Here is a 20,283-nt window from a genome sequence, read left to right on the forward strand (position 1 = left end):
TTCATCGATATTTATTTTAAATTAATCCCCACCAGATGTTTTACACTTATGCCAACGATTTTTCCAGTCCTCCAAATACTTTTCATAAGAACTTTTTGGAATGGCCTTGAGCTCCTTTAGTGAATTTTGTTTTACCTCTTCGATCGACAGAAAACGAATTCAACGGAGCGGCAATTTCCGTTAGGGGAACAAGAAAAAATCACACGGAGTCAAATCTGGTGAATGCAGTAGTTGATCGATGGTATTCATTGCATTTTTGCCTTTAAAATCGATCACAATCATGGTTCGATACGATAGCGCATTATCATCGTGTAAACTCTATGAATTGTTCTTCCACAGCTAGACCGTTTTCGACGGATGTCGCCTCAATCATTTGTTCATTTGTCCAAAAATGTCAAGATGCACCAATCCTCGTATAACGAAGAAATCAATGAGCATCACCCCGTTTTTTGAGCGGCTTTGCTTTGATTTTTTTTTGGTTTTCGGCTCATTTTTTCCCCTTCATCCCGATGATTGTTGACTTGTTTGCATGTCAAATTCTTAAACCCATGTCTCATCGGCAGTTATAATGCTCTACACGATTAAGCATGTCCAAAGAAACCTGTTTAAAAATATTTACTAAAAACATTCGAACGAACTCGCGAGAGATGTCGACCTCTCTTGTCATCTCTCTAACAACTTTCTGTTGACTTTTAAGCACCGCGAAAATCGCTGACATTTTTTAAATATTTTCATCAGTTGAAGAGGTCGAAGGTCGTCAAGAACGAGGCATGTCTTCAACGATTTCTCGACCGTCTTTGAAGGTTTTGTACCACTCGTAGGCTTGTGTTTTTGATAAAACTGAATCACCATTCGAAATTTGGTTAGAAATACTAAATTTGAGACAAAATTCTTTGTTCGGTATTTTTATCCATTGTTAAAATCGCAACGCACTACTGAAACACCTCACAACTTAAGCACCGACTTAAGCAGCTGCTGTAAATAAACTGGTTGACAGGTCGGGCTCATATTTGGCATAGTAATTAAGAACAGTCCTACCAAAATAATTTTTTTTGCAATGTGATTTAGCCGGAGAATTTAATTACAATTTCCGGATGCTTTTGTAGATGGAGTAATTATATTAATTAAATAAATTAAAATGAAAAATTAAACACATTTTGAAAAAAATATTACTCATACGACATGTTGCTTCTCTTCAGAATTGTTACATTTTTTGTTTTAATTCCAATTAAATGTTAATAAAAGGTAAATAACCAACTTGCCTAAAGATTTTTGAAAGTAGTATATGACACTTTCTGCAAGGCATAGAGCTGTAGGTAAGCTTTTTAGTTTCACTTGGTTACTCATACGCCCTGTAGTCAAGTGTTGAACAAATGTATGGAAACGCTGATAGATATCGTATTTCACATTAGTAATAATTTTTAATTCTAAATAGGCAATATCGAAAATTAGAAAATTACCAATCTCTCCCAAAGTTCTGAAAAAGTCACATCATCTAATTAAAAAAATAAAACATTGGAGTAGAGTTGATTCAAATCTAACGAGTTTAAAGCAGATAGTTATATAATTTTTTTGTTCTTCCAAAAATTACATATTTTTTAAAGACTGAAGGTGCTGAAATTTAGTCAAATATTTCATACAACCATTTATTTTTATAATTTTCCAAGGAATTTAATTTCTATTGATTTTTATGAACGCTGAGCGAGACTGAGCAGTTGGTATTTCCACGCACAAGAAAAGTTAACAAAATTGATACTTTGTTGGGTGTTTTGAATTTTTCATAAGATCGCATGGAATTTGCAAATATGCGAGCGCAAATAAATATATAGACACACATACTTGTACATACATTACTTTGTTTTGCCAACAAGTGTTTAGTTCTTTTGTTTGTAATTGCATTGGAATAATATTTTCGCAATTATTTTACATCGCATTTGAAACAGCCGCGTTGCACATGATTAACGGTCGTGCAACTCTCAAAAATATACACACATACATATGTTAATTTTACGTATACTTAATGTATATATGTAAGTGCATATAAAATATCTATGTGCACATGGTATAACGGTGTAAATGCACCTGTAAACCTGTGGCTGCCACTAGCTGCCGCTTTTCATTTGGCAAATTGTCAATAATTTCACTATTGGCCGGGGTCTGGCGTCGCATAGAAACAACATGCACATTTGTTTACATACCCGTAAGCCCATTGTATGTGCCAGTGTGTGTTTGCACGCAAATGTACATGTGTTTTGTTGCATTCGCTGTGGCGCCCATTTGTCATTTGTGCAGCGCTGGCAAAGTAATGTGTTGAGAAATGAATTAAATAAAATGTGCTTCATAAAATGTATTTATATAGCGTATATATATAATATAATATATAGTATATAAATGTGCATACGTGCATTTTAGCAAAAGCTTTTATTTAGCGATTAATATTATTTGTATATACATATTTGACAAGTCTGTTAAGGAGATTATGGTGCGACGTTTACATGTATGTGTGCGTGTTTGTATATCTTGATGTTATTATTCAAATGCTATTTCGTTCTCTTTTGATATTTCGAAAGTTATTTAATTTGTAATTGAAAAATTTTGTTAAAATATTTTGTGATTTAATAAATTTTTTTTTTAATCTTTATATATATAAATCTTCTGACCGTGTGTTTGCGTTTGAACTGCTCCTAAACGGATGGACCGATTTTGATGAAATTTTCTGTGTATGTTCAAGGAGATTCGAGAATGGTTTAGATTTACAATTTGGTCCACTGGAAAATGTTTTTTAAATTATTTTTTCATTTTTAATCAATTGTTAATTTTGGAATGTTTGACCGATAGATGGCGCTACCATCGCAGTATCCAATATTCAAACCTTAAATTGGCGTAAACGTGCATTAAAGAAAACGAAGTCAAAGTAAAAGGCGACATCTGTGGATCAAGTTTTTATATTGAGGACAGAGTTTGTTCTTAAGTAATAAATTGGGTGATTCAATACATCTATGGGTAGCTATAACATTTTTTCATACCTGCTAACTATTAGAGAGGTATCTTGACAGGCAATTTAAAATTGCAAAAGGTCTGGCATAAAAAAATAGCGGCATAACTGAAGTGTTGATAAAAAATTTGAGATATACAGAAATCTTTTCGAAGCATTGCACAGAGCAATACTATATTTAAACGGGAATGATGAATACATATAGATGTTTATTTGGAGGTTTTGAGTTATAGAGGGTTAAGCACCTTCTCGACATTTCAGTAAATCAACATTTGTCTTTAACTACTTTCAGGCGCTCTGGCATATGCTGAATTGGGTACGATGAACACATCGTCTGGCGCTGAGTGGGCATATTTTATGGACGCATTTGGTCCGGCTCCCGCATTTTTATTCTCATGGGTATCGACATTGGTCCTGAAGCCATCGCAAATGGCTATAATTTGTCTCTCCTTTGCGCAGTATGCAGTTGAGGCATTCGTCACCGAATGCGATCCACCAACATCGGTGGTAAAAATGGTTGCACTGCTGGCAATTGGTAAGCACTACAACAACTATATAGATGCTATGCACATACATATTTATGCGTTTTCGTTTGCTTAGTTGTGTTTTTATCCTCAAAAAATCCTTGAAATGTAAAAACAAAAAAAAAACAAAAAATAATAAAAAAAAAATTTAAAGTAACAAATAGCAACCCCAAAACACAACAAACAACAAGTGAAAAAAGTCGAAAGCAAATCATGCACACACACATACATATTCACCCACACACACACATGCATACGCACATACAAAGTTTTCTTTAAACTAGTTTTTTATTAATTTTTTGACAAAATTATTCTCTATATTTCTCCTCAATACTATTCCGGCTATTGTATACTTTTTGTAACCACTCATCCGTCCTATCAAATCAAAAAAAAAATTATATATATGTAAAAAATCAAAAAAAAACAACCATCAAAACCTCCTACGTCCCACTACGATGCCTCCGCCTCCGCCTCTCCGACTCTGCCTACTACGACTTCTACGTCCAACTCGCCCCCCTCTATAGTTATGATACTGTTCGTGAATTGTTATAGTGTGAATCTGGGCATGGCTGTGCAGAATATATTCACCGCTGCCAAATTGGTTGCCGTCCTCATAGTGATCTGCGGCGGCGCCTGGAAACTATTCCAAGGCAATACACAACACCTGTCGAATGCATTTAGTGGCGACACGCCCACCTTGGGCGCTGTAGCGACCGCTTTTTACACCGGCCTCTGGGCGTACGATGGCTGGAATAATTTGAACTACGTCACCGAGGAAATCAAGAATCCGAGCAAGAATTTGCCACGCTCCATCATGATCGGCATACCGTTGGTGACGCTGTGCTATGCACTTATCAATATATCTTACTTGGCGGCGATGTCACCCACCGAAATGATTGACTCTGAAGCCGTCGCCGTGACCTTCGGCAATCGCATACTGGGCGCTATGGCTTGGCTAATGCCGCTCAGCGTGACAGTGAGCACTTTTGGTAGCGCCAACGGTACACTCTTCGCGGCCGGACGGTGAGTTGGCGATTGACCATTAAGCGATTATATTTTATTAATTTTTTTTGTGTTTTTTTCTATTACAGTTTGTGTTTTGCCGCGAGTCGTGAAGGTCATTTAATGGATATACTGTCGTACGTGCATGTGCGTCGTCTAACGCCGGCACCTGGCTTGATTTTCCACGTGAGTATTTATTTTATTAAAGTTAATAAGATTCTATAATTTAATAACAACACGAGCTTCCACTTTCACTTGAATCCAGTAAGGTAATGGATGAGCCCTTCGGATAGCTTGTTAGTAAACTGGTTCCGTTTTGGGGCGCAAGCCCGACACTGTGGTTGTTATTTTTAAAACGGGATAAGACCAACAGTCTTCTGATATGCTGAGCTGACAATTAGTGTTAGCGTTTATTTCAGCTGCGTAGATCCGACTGTCAGCAGCTCAAAGTTAGTTGTCTTTGCTTGGCTGTTTTTGAACCAGCAACATCAGCCGTATTCATTGATAAGTACGTATATCAAGCCAAGGATTGTCAGATGGTTGTACACCATGATCGTGCGACCGATTATCACATATGGTTTAGGCTCCGAAAACATCGTAAACTTTGGCAAAACTTCAACTATAGAAACTGCCACGACTCCCCTGCGTCTTGAGGTCTTGCTGGAACTCACAACACACACTGCTCCAAATGAAAGAAGTAATCTCTTCCCAACGCATAAAGGACCTAAGTGGCGAAATACCAGTGGGTCTTCTCCCAAGGTGCCAAAAAGGTTGACTTCACTAGCAAGTTTGAAGTTATCCGCAGCGGTAAGACCGGACAGTACAATCAAGTGATACACCGACGGCTCGAAAACGAGGAGGGAATTGGCGCAAGGGGTCGAGGAGCACGCACGTAGTTCTCGTAGTACAGAAGTCTTTGCTAAAGTCGGTGTGCAGAGTCAACCTCTTATGCAACTATCGCAATTGGTGCAGGAGTGTTTAGAAGCACTGAATAGTCTTTTAGATCGTAACCAAGTGCACCTTATTTGGGTGCCAAGTTACAATGCCGGGAATGAACTAGCTGATAAGTTTAAATTTGTGATCAACCTCTCAAGGAAAAAACTCAGGCTACTTTCCGCCATCTATCCTGGCCATTTTAAGCTCAAGAAGCACTTATTTAATATGGGCCTAGCTTCTTGTGCGAATTGCCGGTTCTGAGACTTCGATTCTGAAACACCAGAACAACTGCTAATCAATTGCTCAGCAGTCTGTAGGTGCAGGATAAAGGCGCTTGGATCCAAATAATGATCACATGGCCTCAATAGCACCTAGCAGTATATTGGAACTTATTAATTTGCTATGGCTAGTTGAGAGGTTGTGACTTAGGAGAGGGCGCAATAGACCTTAGGTCGCGGTGCAATCCTCATTTACTTATCTAATCCAATACAATGTATATCAACCGACTTCGAAATCCTCTAACTTCCAGGAAACGCAATGTTTAGGCGAAGTTCGACCATAGTGATAAAGGTGTAAACTGAAGAGGTAGTAGTAAGAAGAAATAGGTCAGAAACCTCAGGGGGGCGCTCAGCCATACATGTATGTTAGGAATGAGTGATCCCCTCTGTATGTCGGGTATGGCGATTGGATTACCGGACTATTATCTATATGAAAGAAGCTAAGAAATTCTCTTAATTATTCTACTAGTTTCAAAAACTAATTTTTATATAACTGAGAGGCGGTTCTGCCTTACCCAATGGTCTGAAAGGGTTTTTTTAGGCGAAAGTATCCTAAGAAGAAGTAGAATAAAAGTATGGAGCATAATTTAGTAGATATCATATTCTAGTAAACGGTTATTAGTAGCATTATTAGTATGGTTCTCTAGTCGGGTCTTAAAAGATGACTTATCACATTTCGGTTGACGTTTTGAATTGGAAGCGCACCAGCAGCGAACTCGTGTCAAAAGATCTAACTATTTGCAAACTTTGCTGCAGAAAGTTTGGAACGAAACTGGTCTCTTGAAAAAATTTAGTAATTGTTTTAGCATTTATACCAGAGCTTAAGAACTAGCAACTAACTTCAATTTATCATATTACAAAATTTCAATTTCAGTCACTCATCGCTACCGCCATGGTTTTGTACGGCACAATCGGTTCATTGATTGACTTCTTCAGCTTCACCGCTTGGATTTTCTATGGCGGTGCTATGTTGGCGCTGATTGTGATGCGTTTCACCAAACCCAACTATCCAAGGCCATACAAAGTGCCTATCATCATTCCTGTTGTGGTGCTGGTGATCTCCATTTATCTAGTGGTGGCGCCCATTATCGATACACCACGTATCGAATACTTATATGCGTTGCTCTTCATCTTGGGCGGCTTGATATTCTATGTGCCGTTCGTTAAGCTAGGCATGACACCAAGATTTATGAGTAAGTCAATAAAGTCCAATTGATCAATATATAATGCTTATATTCAATGCAATATTTTTTTCTTCTCTTTTGCGCAGACAAAGTGACGCTTTTCTTCCAGCTGCTGTTGGAAGTGGTGCCAACATCATCGATGTTCGAATAAGCAATGGAAAATACATTTCATTAATACCGGCTGAGACAAAAAAAAAAATTAAAAAATGTGTTACAAAAGTAACACAAAAAAAATTTAAATCATTCAATGAAAAGTAAAGGAGAGACTATCTATTCAGGATCTGAGAGAATAATGTACTTACGAAATAAGTTAACTGTTTAAACTAAATAATATAGCAGAGCAGTAGACACAAATATTCAACTATGAAACGTGTTGTAGTTAAGTAATAGATTTACAAAAAAATAAAAAAAAATATTAAAAATTATAAAAAAAATTAAAAAAAATATTTAAAATTAAAAAAAAAAATATTAAAAATTAAAAAAAAAATATTTAAAAGAAAAAAAATTTAAAAATTAAAAAAAAAATTTTAAATAAAAAAAATTTAAAATTAAAAAAAAAAAAAATATTTAAAAATTAAAAAACAAAATTACAAAAAAATTAAATAAGTGAAATATACGCATTACATAAAGTTTCTGGTAAAGACCTACATACATATATACTATATTATATATATTTTTAGCTGTAAGCTTATTAGAATCATCAGATTGTTGCCGAAACTTAGTAAAACTTTTACAAAACAATGTTATTGTTTCAAAACGTACATTAAATGTGCAAAATGTAGCTTGAAGTGCTATGAAATAGTTGATTAACTAAGTGCGTTGATATTATTAGAATTTATATGTATGTATATTTAGGTACATAATACATAATAAGATTGTGTACTCGCGATTTTTTTCTATATGTTATATTTTGTGGTATATTATGGTATACAATTTTTTAGGAATTTATGTGAATTATAAGTTTTATGAGCTGACGTTTGATAAATGGCGGCTGAAGACGCAGGATATTGAATTTTTATTCAAATTATGACGATGCCAACAGCAAAAGCGAGCTGAAACAGCTGATTCAGCCAAACAGCTGTTATGTGAGTGATGTTTTGACGTTTTCTAAATAATTTAATGAGGTATTTTTCTAATCTCGAACAAAAAACTGAGTGAAAAAACTTACTTGTTGATATATTATATCCAATCGGTACAAAAAACAGTTTATAGAGAAGGAGACAGTTGAAAAGACCGTATTTGCGTGAAGTTATGGCGTTTGCCAGTAAATTGTTTGAGTTATAATTATTACTATAACAAGAACCATGGCTGAAAAAGTTTCCTTGCTAAGCGGCTTACATGCTCAGCTGTTCAATAATCAAACAAATCAATAAAACTAACTGCTCTTTCAGTTCAGAAATTTGGCACACAAGTCGATACTTACATTTCTGCAACCCAAAAGCTGCAAACAAAAATGAAAAAACAATAAATAAAAAACCAAAAATGAAAAAAAAAATAAAAAACCAAACTCAGCGGCTCAAACTCAAGCAATTCAATTCAAAAATATCTTTAAATTATATACAATTCACTCAGCATCAGCATTGTGCCGTTCATTAGCCTTCACCTGTCATCGTCAGCCAAATTTCATTGAACAAATCAGAATTTTGAACGCATAGCAATATTTTAATTGGGTACAAGTATGTGAAAAAAAATAAAAAGCAAACGCAAAAAACATTAAGTTAGACTAAATTCGCTCTATGTATGTATATTTTAGAAATCGTTTTAAAATCCTAAACGGAAAAAATTGTGAAAACCATGGGACTGCTGTAGGCATTAAATCGTTTAAATATTTATTATTTACTAAAAGGACAATGGAATTTAGAATTATAGAACCGCAAGTCTACTTATATAGAAATTGTTATTTGACATAACCTATAAAGAAAATTAAAACACAACAAAACCGCTTCATACACAGCAAGAACGCTGAGCTGTGAATTTATTAGCTCAAAGCAATATTTTTTATTGTAATTAACAACAAAAACACTTATAAACAACTAAAAAATTCAAAAGCTACCGCAAATGCTGTGTATAAAGCTAAAAAAAAATATATAAAAAAACATTGCAACTACTACAATGTAAGGCGCAAAAGAAAAAGCAAAAGAAAAAGCAAAATAAAAATAGAAAAATAATCCCAGAAAATCTCACAAAAATTATTGCACACCGCTTACTACTAGCTAGACACAACTTGATATTTGCTTAAAAGCTCGTTTAGTAGTATGGGTTATGAAGCAAATAAAAATAAAAATAAATTTATATTATCATTCTCAATTTCGCATAATTATTTTTAAATTAAGTTAAAAAGACAAAGTACTAAAAATATTGTATAATAAGCCAATGCTTATACACTTGTATTTATGTATATGTGTCATTTACACTTAAAACAACCGCTATGTAGAGCAGCAATGTATAGAAAACAGTAATATGTATGTATAATAAAAAGCCATATTCACATACATATATACATATATAGAAATATGCATGTTTTCTCTAACTCAACAATATTTTCGAGCATTTCAGCATTTAATATGAGAAACATTTGCGCCAGATTTCCAAGAACAGCGTTTAAAATTAACAAATTATCAACGATAAATCTACATATATACTTACATACATACATACATACACCGATGCATGTGCATATGTATTTTGGAAACTGTTTTTCTACACTTTTGTCTTATGATTATACTTTTTATATAGTATTTTGTTATACGAATATATGATTAATCCTTTTGGGAAATTTATTTTTAAATTACTACAACCTCGAAGTTATGGTTACAACAACAAAAAAAAATTGAAAAATCTATTGTAAACTTGTACTGAGAATTTATCAATAAATCATCAATTACAAAGAAAAAAGTTGCAATTTTTTATTTAATCATATTTTTATACCCTGGACAGAGTACATTAAGGGATCGTCTCAGTATGACCCTCTGAAATATCACAAATTTTCGCGATTATTTACTCTCTTGCAACCAGCTGCTACAGAGTATTATAGTTGTGTTCACCTAACGGTTGTACGTAACACCTAAAACTAAACGAGATAGATATCGGGTTAAATATATATAAATGATCAGGGTGACGAGAAAAGTTGAAATCCGGTTAACTGTCCGCCCGCCCGTCCGTCTATCCGTCCGTCCGTGCAAGCTGTAACTTGAGTAAAAATTAGGTATGTATCTCGGTATGCAGGTTCAAAAAAAAATTTGAGGTCATACATGGGCGTAGTTGGCAGACTGCCACGCCCACAAATCGTCATTAACCGAAAACCTTAAAGTGCCATAACTAAGCACTAAATTAAGATATAAAATTTGGTTCCTTTGTACATTATCGTAGTAGCAAGGGTCACTAGTGGGAGAAAATTTTTGAAAAGTGGGCGAGGCTCCGCCCTCTAATAAATTTAATGGGCATTTTTCCTAAACCGCTAAAGCTACAACAACCAAATTCGCCCACCACGAATATTGCAAGAACTCCCCTGTCGATAGTGTGTGAAAATGTATGAAATCGGCTTCAAACCCCACTCACTTCCCATATAACGGTACTGTTCAAAACTTCGAAAAGCGCGAAAAATCAATAACTAAATGCGCCAGAAACGTGAAAATTATCCGCCGGGATGGTATTGCAAGCATTATAGGGGCCGGGGTAAAAATTGGATGATGGGCGTGCCACAGCCCACCTTTTGCGGAAATCCCATATCTCGGGACCCGACTGACCGATTTCGACAAAATTTGGAAGGTGGTATTATTTTTATATTCCTATCTTATTTTGTGAAAATGAGTGAAATCGGACAATAACCACGCCTACTTCCCATATGACACAATTTTAAATTCCACTTGATTTTTTTACTTTCCATGGCTGAAATCAAGAAGCAGTTAATATAATGGGAATTTGCACGAATAATGTTTTTAAAGTATGCCAATAATATTTCTATGTATCAAAAATGGGTTGAATTTATGCTAGATATATCTGCCAATATTTGAATGAAATCATCATACATCATTGTGGGCGAAAACTTCATCCAGCCCTCATTGACCATTATCAGGATTTTTTAACATCCAGCTGATTTTGTATAATGACTGCGTGTAATGATTTTAGTTTTTCTAACAAATCTTATGCCAAATATATACATTGGTCAGTGTAAAAGATATATAGTATGTATGTATATACAAAATTGCTTAGATTCCGATCGTCTGGCTGACGTTTTACATCGTAAGGTATTTCCAGAGAACGTTTACCATGATTTATCATGATGGTATTTCCCTGGCTTTGATTTCAGCAAGTTGTAAGAATATAAAATGTTCGGTTGCACTCGAAATTAATCCTCTCTTACATGTTTTATTAAAATTAATTGGTATGATGGATGGTGTGAAACAACGCTAACCATTAAAACGTGAAACAGTCATCGAAGTTGCTCACACCACTTAATGCAAAGGATACTTAACGGTTTCTGCCCACACTACATATCTATCATAATTGAGTTTACAAAGCTTTAGCTTACCTTATCATTTCAAAAAACCTCATCAGTTAATGGTCCCAGCGCCATCTAATGCAACTTTAAGTGCGATTTATTTCAATCGAATTTAGTTTGAGCCGACCGATTTACCGAATTAATTTGATGTTAATTTGTATTAGCACTTTTAATTTTCACAAAACACTTGCACATTATTTAAACATGATCTTTTCACTTTCCTTAGCTCTTCTTTGTGTGATAGCCTCTTTGTAATATGAGCCAAAATTTCACTCATTCAACTAAAAGCACTGCCTTCGCGGCCATTTTGAATGCACTTGCGGCTTCACTTTGAATAACCTCGGCATATTTTACATTTTGAGCAAAAGCTTTTATTTATTTCACTTTACACATATCACACACAACATTTTAAACACTAAAACACTATATTAATTATTATTAATAATATCATAATTATAATTTAATTATACAGATTCATCAAATTTTCACAACCGCACGCTCGAACTTGACAACGAATACTGAAGGTCCGTGCACTCACTGGAATAGTGCTTTTGGAAGTTTGGTTTTTGGAAGTTGTACAGTGGCATCCGCACGGATATGCTCTCTTTGTTGTTAACATTTTTTTCAATTTCCGTCTAAGCCGGAACATAAAAAATCGAAAGTTATCGAAAAAGTGCAAAACAAAATTCTAAATTTTGGCGCATGATGAATATATGGTCGATTGTTAATTTTCCAGGTCTAAAGCCATACTGTTAAGGTACAACTATGGTCAGGCAATGGAGCATCTGCTCCGTTGTCATCGATTGGGGAATCGGGTTCGCCTCCTCCTGGCGTTATGCTTATGTTCTACAAGAGTATGCTCCGGTCTTGAAACCTTGTGATAGTCGCCGCATCTTTTCGTAGAATTTTCGAGCATTACCACTGTTAGCCAGCTTGCAAGCTCTTCATTCCCACACATTCTGTCTGCAAATGCGTCTCGCTCGGTATCTATCCACATTATCTTCATTAAAAACAAAAATTCTTCTTTTTATATTAATAATTTACATTCAAATTTTGTAAAACAGTTGAGGATTTTTTTTGTAATTTTTCGATAACTTTCGATTTTTTATTTTCCGGTGTGGACGGAAATTGAGAAAAATGTTAATGTCAAAGAGGGCACATCCGTGTAGACGCCACTGTACAACTTCCAAAATGGTCATTCCAGTGAATGCACGAACCTTCAGTATTCGATGTCAAGTTCAAGCGTGCGGTTGTAAAAATTTGATGAAACTGAATAATTAATTTATAATTGTGATAAAGTAATCAAATTTAATTAATATAGTATTTTAGTGTTTATAGTGTTGTGTGTGATATGTGTTAAGTGAAATAAATAAAAGCTTTTGCTCAAAATGTAAAATATGCCGAGTTTATTCAAAGTGAAGCCGCAAGTGCATTCAAAATGGCAAGTGCATTCAAAATGGCCGCGAAGGCAGTGCTTTTAGTTGAATGAGTGAAATATTTGGTCATGTAATAAAAGAAGAGCCAAAAAAAGCGAAGAATTCATGTTTAAATAATGTGCAAGTGTTTTGTAAAAATTAAAAGTGCTAATGCAAATTAACATCAAATTAAATCGGTAAATCGGTCGGTTCAAACTTAATGCTATTGAAATCAATCGCAGCTAAAGTTGCAGTAGATGACGCTGGGGCCATTAACTAATGCGGTTGTTTGCTATGATAAGGTAAGCTAAAGCTTTTGAATAATCAACGCATCTGTTTAAATTAGATTGTCTATTATACCAATAATTTTAAATAAAATAATTCATAGTTAAATTAAACTAAATTGTATTAAAATAACCAAATGGAATGAAAACAAATAAAAATAGTACAGCTGAACTTCCATAAATCGAACTCTTGAATTTACAATAGAAGTAAAATTTGATATAAATTTGCTTTCGTAACTTGAAGTCTCTCTGACCCGAGGATTCTTTTGTATATTATCGGGACTCGAGTTGGGAAAGTTCAACTGTGTATGAAACAATATAAATAAGTACAATTAAGCAAAGTGTTTCTGAATGAATTATGTTTAGTTTGTAACTCAATTCGACATTTTGAGAATTTATAATCACCATAAACATGATTGCTAATTTTAATTAGACATTTTAAGATTATATATGTACGTATTTACGCTACTTAGGCCATATTTAATTATTATTCATATTTTTGGAATTAAAATTATTTTGATTTTTAAATCTGGTTTTTGGCATATTTAATCCCACCTTTTAATTAAACAATAATTCAATTGTCTGTTTCATGTATTTTTGCAATCCTAGTCGTAAGCTAATTTTTGTCCAGATATACATTTACTATAATGCAATAAATATTTGAATCATAATTATAACTTAATTAAATTAATTTTCCTTTTCGTCAAAAATATATGTACATACGTTAAATGGATTAAATTAACATTTGGAGCATTATTTTTAATTTTGTGTTCCCAAATACAATATTAAATAATAAATAAAAAATAGTGCCAAAAAGCGGATTAACAATTAAACATTTTTTTAATATCCAATACCGGATTGATAAATAAAAAAACACATCTTAGAATAAAAATTGATGTTTCGTTTCTAAATTCCGATGTTGGGATTCAAAATTCATTATTCATAGACACTTTTTGGACGCGACCAATTTTCGCCAGACATTTAACGTCATTCTCCTTCTTCTTTATTGACATATATGTATGCCGTGTACGCAATTATTGTCAAGTTTATAGCAGCGCTGAGGCTGTTGTTTCGTGGAGGTTATTTTTTTTACGTGACGAGCCCCAACCCCAGCGCACAGCGGATGGTTGATTCGCTTTCTCACTTTAGCTCGCCTTGGAACGAATATTTTTTGGCTACCAAGAGGGTACTTGGTCTAAGACCGGAAATGATGAGCTGCTTGAGCCATATGTAAAAGAATCGTTATGGCCACTCCCAAGTGAATGGCGATCAGAACACATTGAACAAATCGGTAGCATTAATCAAAATAATGTTTTCTGCAACTATGTTAACATTTTCCACTTAGAACTCGGTATTTTTCAAAACTATTTGAAGGATGTTATGTCACCACAACAAAGTTAAGGCATCTAATGGCATTCAAATAATGGTAGTTGCGAAAGTTGTTGTATCTGTTGTTAGGCTTTTTAAATTCCATCTGTACTGACTTCTTGCCAGAGAATGTAATATAACTTCAGTAGTTTTCGATATAAAATTATACAGAAGGTCAGAACTTTATATAAAGTTATCAAACGTATCAAGTTTTTTTTGTCAAAATAAGATTATCTGTTCAGCGTGTATTTGATTTTTTTCTAGAACATATCTATTTCTATCTCTCCTAATTACATATCGAACTCAATATATACAAGCAAAACTTACTCGAACTTGTGATGGCAAAAACAAATCTAACATCTTCATTAACGATCAGCTATAAAATACCGATATCGCTTCTTCATCTCAATTCTTCTGTAGAAAGTTCAAAATCACTGTATGTCCTTAAAGATTCGTGCAGATTTTACAACTGTATCCACTCAAAAGGATAAGCTGATTTATTTTGTTTGGCGACTTGGTCTCCAAACGATTAATCAAGTCTTTAGTATCAAATATTATCTTTTAACAGAAAAAAAAAATACTCAACTCATTAGATGGCAAAAAAACTCACCTTACATTAAATAACATGCGCCGTTGAATGCAATTTAACAATCTTGCTAACATTTACATAACTTAATATTTAGAAGTTATAATCCATTTGGATTTTAAAAGCTACAAGCGCTTAAATAAATGCATTCACAACAGTTTCAAGTTAACATAATTCCTCCGTCAGCTATTGCTGTCTATAGCCGTCAATTGATTTATATTTAACTCGGGGAATAAAATGGAAATTTCTCTTGTCGCAGATGCTTCACTATCGGAACCATGACAGGCATTACGCGTATCCGAAAGACCATATAGCCCACGAATACAATCGGGATGTGAGTACACAGCTTTAAAAACCTTTGTTGGGCCCATCAACTCGCGCCACTTAGCGATGCTGCCTTTTGACTGCAAAACGAACGCATGACAGGGGCCACTGGGAACAAAGAATGGTAAACATAGTTTTTAGGTTTTTATGAATATATATTTTAATACCTGCCCATGAATGTCACCAGCCGGTTGTAGAAAAACTTCCCTTTGTGCTCGGCATAGAAATGTTCAGACAGCTCTTTCGTAATAAGCACTTCTTTGGTGTGTAGTATTGTAAAATTCTGCTGTATTATTTGTTTTATCTCTCGGAATGCGTAGACATTACGAACTACATGAGGTTTCAGCAGCGCCAATGTAATTTCCATTTATAAAAATTATATATTTACTTAAAATTAACAAAATGCTAAAATTGAAGGGAACTTTAATCAGCTGTTTGGTGAGAACAGTAGAAACTGCAATTAAATGTTCCCAAATTGTTTGTTGTAGTCAAAACTGAGAGCAAAAAAACAACAACAAAACAAATATAAATAAAATGTGCAAAGAAGATGTAAATGGAAAATTAATTATTTAAATCTGAATTATTTATATCCATTTATGTAACAAAATATTATTTTTACGAAAAGTAAAAAAAGAAGTTATTGACGAAAAAAGTTGTGTTATTATTAACTTGCCGCTTTACAACACTGTAAAAATCTGCTTTCCGAATTTTTCCATAGAGAAATGTCAAACGCATAGTATTTATTGATTGGTTTCTTTGCGTTCTTCGTTAGTATACTCTGGCAAATACTTTTGTTTACAAAATTACAAAAATAAATAAATAATGGTAAGTTTAATAATATATTGTGCTTTACATAATTTTAATGTACTTTGTTTTGCAGGCGACAAATAGTGGAAAAGGTTGCAACAGCGGTAGTGGTGGTGTACTAGAAGAACGACGCATATGGATAGGCAATTTAGATCCAAGGCTAAGCGAGTAAGTTAATAGTTCCTTATCTAATTTGTATATTGTGGTTTGTTCAGTTAAACTAATCTGTCAATTTCATTTTCGTGCGTTGCTATTATTGGTATCAACTCTTGAAAATTTTGCAAAAATGCGGTCCTGTCGAAAAGTTTGATATGCTCTTTCACAAGAGCGGCCCATTGGTTGGGCAATCGCGCGGATATGCTTTCGTCACATTCGGAACGGTGAGTAATCATCTAACTAGCTAAATTTGTGTACCTTACTAATGTAGCACTTTAAAAAGGCTGACGCGGCGTTAAAAGCTCTGGAGAAATTAAATGGCACACCTATAGCGAATCGACCAATTGTGATACGACTGGCGAAGAATGTTAATTACGTAAGTGTGCACACATATTCTAATTAGACACGCATATCCTTCAAGCGGTAATTACTTAACATATATTAATGTTTATGTTGTTTAGGACGAACTCAACAAGCAAAAACCACGCATCGAAATACCTGCCCTTGGCTCCAGTTCACGCGACGACAAAATGAGCAGAGAAGATGCGATACGAGCAATAGAGTCAAAATTACGTGCGCTGGAACGTAACGGTGAGGAGGAGTTGGAGTTAAATCTTTTGAACTCGGCTAGCACACAAGTACCGTTTATACAACGCTATCAATTCAACAAAGACCGTGATACAAGCAGTAGTACCTCAGGCGGACGCACCTACACAAAGTCATATAATTCTGCGCCATATAACCGACATCAGCGGCCAAAACGAAGATAGAAACTGGAAACGACATAGAGTATTGACAAATTGTGTTTAGTGTTTATTTTGTATAGTGGAACAATGTATCTGGACTTTCATCAATTTCATCAAGTATTTATAATTGTACTCATATGCGCGCTATCCATCCGTATACTTATCAAATATTGTGTTCAGAGACTTAAGCCAAATAAAGTGATTTATTTGTAAACATTGTAACTTTATATGTGTGTTTTTTCTCTGATTACTTCGGCGCAAATATGTGCTTGCCACGCAGATGATCGGGCAATTTAACAGTGCCAGGGCATGGCACTTGACCGGGTATCTCACAAATGCAATGTCTATCGCAGCCATAACCAAAGTTGGCAGGATTGTCTTTACTCTCCGCTAAATGTGCCTCTGCGTCCAATTGGGCCCTGTAATATGAATAAAAATAAAGAAAATTAAGAAAATTGGAAATAAAATACAAGAAAAACGTTAACTTCGGCTGCACCGAGACTACAATACATTCACAAATAAAAAAGTTTTCTATATAAGAACTTGAATTTGATACAGCTTTTTGCTATATTAGTCCGAGTTCGGTAGTTTTCCAAATATTTCCCTTCTTCGTATGAAAAGGAGGTGTGTCTAATCTCAGAGCGATGTGAAAACTGAGGCACTAGTTCGCGTATATACAGACGGAAATCACTAAATCACCTCGGCTCAATACGCTGATTTTTTATATATACATTTTATAGGGACTTTTCCTTCTGGGTGTTACAAACTTCGTAGCAAACTTAATGCACCTCGCTAGGATATTAGCTTAACAGTTATGCAATTATCGCCGCAGGTTTAAGAAGACATTTAACTACAGTACTCACTTTGACTTGCCAACAACTTTGCAGAGATGTTCTATAATTTCTTCACGATCCCGGCTATCTATATCGATAAGCATATCCCTTCCGTCCTCAAAGTAGCAGCGCACAAACGGAGAAGGCGTCAAGTTCTTAAATGTCACCACTTGTACATTTGGATTCTTATACTGTATTTGACCCAAATTCCAAAACACAAAGTCTCTATAAATTTATAAGGAATTAGTTGATACATAACTAAGCAGCAAAACAGAGTTGGATAACACTAACCTGGCACCTTTGTGGTGATCACCATACACATTGTAGTTCACGCTAAAGATTTTAACTTTTTCTTTGAGCACAAGCCGGCCGGCATTCAAATATTCAATGGTACGCCGTATGGGCGCGCGTCCCTTCATGAAAGGCATGCTGGCACACTATTTTTATTTAAGTTTTATTAGAGAAAATAAGAAATTACAAAACCAAAGGCTGTCTATTGGAAATGCGGTTGCATACAGGCACAGCTGACAGTTTCTGTAAACAGCTGTTATCGAATTCGAAAGCCAATTGGAGCTAAGGCAAATCTGAAGCACTACTTTATCGACAATAATGGCTTCCGTTCCGTTAGTTTTCGTGCGTATATTCGACAATTTTCGTTGCGTGTTTATATTGCAAGTTTTTGTTGAATTATTGTGTTATTTGCTGTGTAAAATGATAAAAAGTTTTATTAAGTTGTGCTTCATTGTGTATTGCGTGTGTGTAATGTGAAATATAAGAACTAAAGTATAAATATGTGCTTATAATGGTGCCGGTGTGTTTGCTCGTCCACTGTCACCATTTTTGTGCAGGCAAATTTTTCTTAATAAAGCTTCCCGTTTAGCATTGAAAAGTATTATAGTAGGCTTTTTAAGTTCATTTAAAGCTTGTGCTTTGTTTGGGAGTTTAAAAAAGTGCATTACAAATGGTTTTTAGTTAACGTGCAAAAGTTGCCGCAAGTGGCATTTTAGCAAGTGAAGGCAGCTATTTTAGCAAGGCTTCGCTCAGCTGCGCTTTCATATTAGGATGGTGCAAAGTGAATTTCGAATTTCGAAGTGTTCCGGAATAATGTTTCCGGAAGTGTGCAATTGTGTTTACCGATATGGTTGTTAGTGCTTTGTATTTCCGGGATATGTGAGTGTTTCGTCAATATTTTACGCAAAACGCGTGCGTTTTACGAAAAACATTTAAATATCAAAATAGCTGCTTAGTAATTTTTGTGCAAATTTGTAAAAGGTGGTGAGTGAGCATTTTAGAAATTTGTTTATTAAAATTTTATATTAATATAGTACATATGCAAGATTGCCAATTCTGGATTAAGTATTCAATATTTGAAATAAATAAAATATTTAAAGTTTGAAATTGAAGTAATAAATAAAAATAAATAAAAATGGATAAGAAGGAAATATTTAAATTATATGAATGTCTAACTGACACACTATAATTAGAAGTATTAAAATGTAAATAAGATAAAAGTTTCCTTTAAAAATAAGCCTAAATGGTAGAACATGAAATACGCAAGCGCGGAACAAGTTTAAACTAAAAAATTAAATTTTTACTAATAATCAGGGATTAACATTTTTCCCATTTATGAATAGGTATGGTATTTAGAAGAAAATTGTCCGGTAGTTAAGATTAGAAATTTGAATATTATTTATAATTATTTTTTCGAGATTACCGAATTAAACCTTTATTTAAATACACATGTATTCTATTATCTTTTTAATTAATTATGAATTTGCAACCCTGTATACTGTATGTTATATCAATTAAATTAGTTTCATTATTATTAAAATTAAAATGCCATGATATCTTTATATAAATAATGCATGACCTGAGGACATTTTTCGGATACAAATTTTTTTGCAAAGCTGCATGTATTTTTGGGGTCATTTCCTTTGCTGATGCTATACCGATTTCAAAGGATTGTTAAAAAGTGTTTTCTAAAACTGTAATGCTCGCCAATAACATTGGTTAGGAAAATTTGAAGTTTTTTTGTCGCATTAAAAATCATATAAAAATTACAATGGTCTAGGGCAACTAAACAATAATATATGAAAGAAACTGACATGTCCTGTTTTCTTGTGACATCAAAATATATTTAGTATCAGCTATATTTACAGAATTTATTGCTTAATATAGAAATATAGTTATGTAGTGAATATTTGGCTTGTGGAAGTTCCTTTTCAAGTTTTCAACAATAATCTGCTGGAATGCTTGCGCTCGATTTTCTATGATAGCGCTTCTCCATTAAAGAAATGTCCTGATAGAACCTCTTGCATTGTTTCTCACTCACCTCACCCAAATT

The 20,283-nt window shown here is 34.2% G+C and overlaps 4 protein-coding genes across 6 annotated transcripts in view; 2 read left to right on the forward strand and 2 right to left on the reverse strand.

Moving 5' to 3' along the window:
- Positions 1 to 9,814, forward strand: part of LOC105222882 (b(0,+)-type amino acid transporter 1) — a 68,967-nt gene extending 59,153 nt beyond the window's left edge. For both annotated transcript variants that reach the window (XM_049455118.1, XM_049455117.1), the window contains exons 4-8: positions 3,288 to 3,530; positions 4,044 to 4,542; positions 4,611 to 4,707; positions 6,610 to 6,928; positions 7,006 to 9,814. In XM_049455118.1, coding sequence (XP_049311075.1) covers positions 3,288 to 3,530; positions 4,044 to 4,542; positions 4,611 to 4,707; positions 6,610 to 6,928; positions 7,006 to 7,070 — 1,223 coding nt within the window. In that variant the 3' untranslated portion in view covers positions 7,071 to 9,814. The remainder of the gene's footprint in view (positions 1 to 3,287; positions 3,531 to 4,043; positions 4,543 to 4,610; positions 4,708 to 6,609; positions 6,929 to 7,005) is intronic.
- Positions 9,815 to 15,144: 5,330 nt separating this feature from the next.
- LOC105222888 (nucleoside diphosphate kinase 6) lies at positions 15,145 to 15,852 on the reverse strand. The gene is made up of 2 exons (XM_011200420.4): positions 15,565 to 15,852; positions 15,145 to 15,505 (listed from the first exon to the last, which is right to left on the reverse strand). Exons 1-2 carry the CDS (start codon positions 15,762 to 15,764, stop codon positions 15,256 to 15,258), a joined length of 450 nt encoding a protein of 149 aa, XP_011198722.3. The 5' UTR covers positions 15,765 to 15,852; the 3' UTR covers positions 15,145 to 15,255.
- A 254-nt stretch (positions 15,853 to 16,106) lies between these two features.
- LOC105222883 (probable RNA-binding protein 18) lies at positions 16,107 to 17,333 on the forward strand. Of its 2 annotated transcripts, none has more exons than XM_011200415.4 (5): positions 16,107 to 16,222; positions 16,278 to 16,372; positions 16,464 to 16,584; positions 16,644 to 16,736; positions 16,822 to 17,333. In XM_011200415.4, exons 1-5 carry the CDS (start codon positions 16,220 to 16,222, stop codon positions 17,128 to 17,130), a joined length of 621 nt encoding a protein of 206 aa, XP_011198717.2. In that variant the 5' UTR covers positions 16,107 to 16,219; the 3' UTR covers positions 17,131 to 17,333. The 2 variants fall into 2 exon arrangements, with proteins under 2 accessions (XP_011198717.2, XP_011198718.2); XM_011200416.4 differs by having other exon boundaries at positions 16,510 to 16,584.
- On the reverse strand, positions 17,146 to 18,475 carry LOC105222884 (probable 28S ribosomal protein S25, mitochondrial). The gene is made up of 3 exons (XM_011200417.4): positions 18,231 to 18,475; positions 17,970 to 18,164; positions 17,146 to 17,525 (listed from the first exon to the last, which is right to left on the reverse strand). The coding sequence occupies exons 1-3, from the start codon at positions 18,365 to 18,367 to the stop codon at positions 17,354 to 17,356; spliced, it is 504 nt and encodes a 167-aa protein (XP_011198719.1). The 5' UTR covers positions 18,368 to 18,475; the 3' UTR covers positions 17,146 to 17,353.
- Between the last annotated feature and the right edge of the window lie 1,808 nt (positions 18,476 to 20,283).

This window comes from Bactrocera dorsalis, chromosome 4 (genome assembly GCF_023373825.1).
Source record: "Bactrocera dorsalis isolate Fly_Bdor chromosome 4, ASM2337382v1, whole genome shotgun sequence".
Taxonomy (NCBI): Eukaryota; Metazoa; Arthropoda; class Insecta; order Diptera; family Tephritidae; genus Bactrocera; species Bactrocera dorsalis.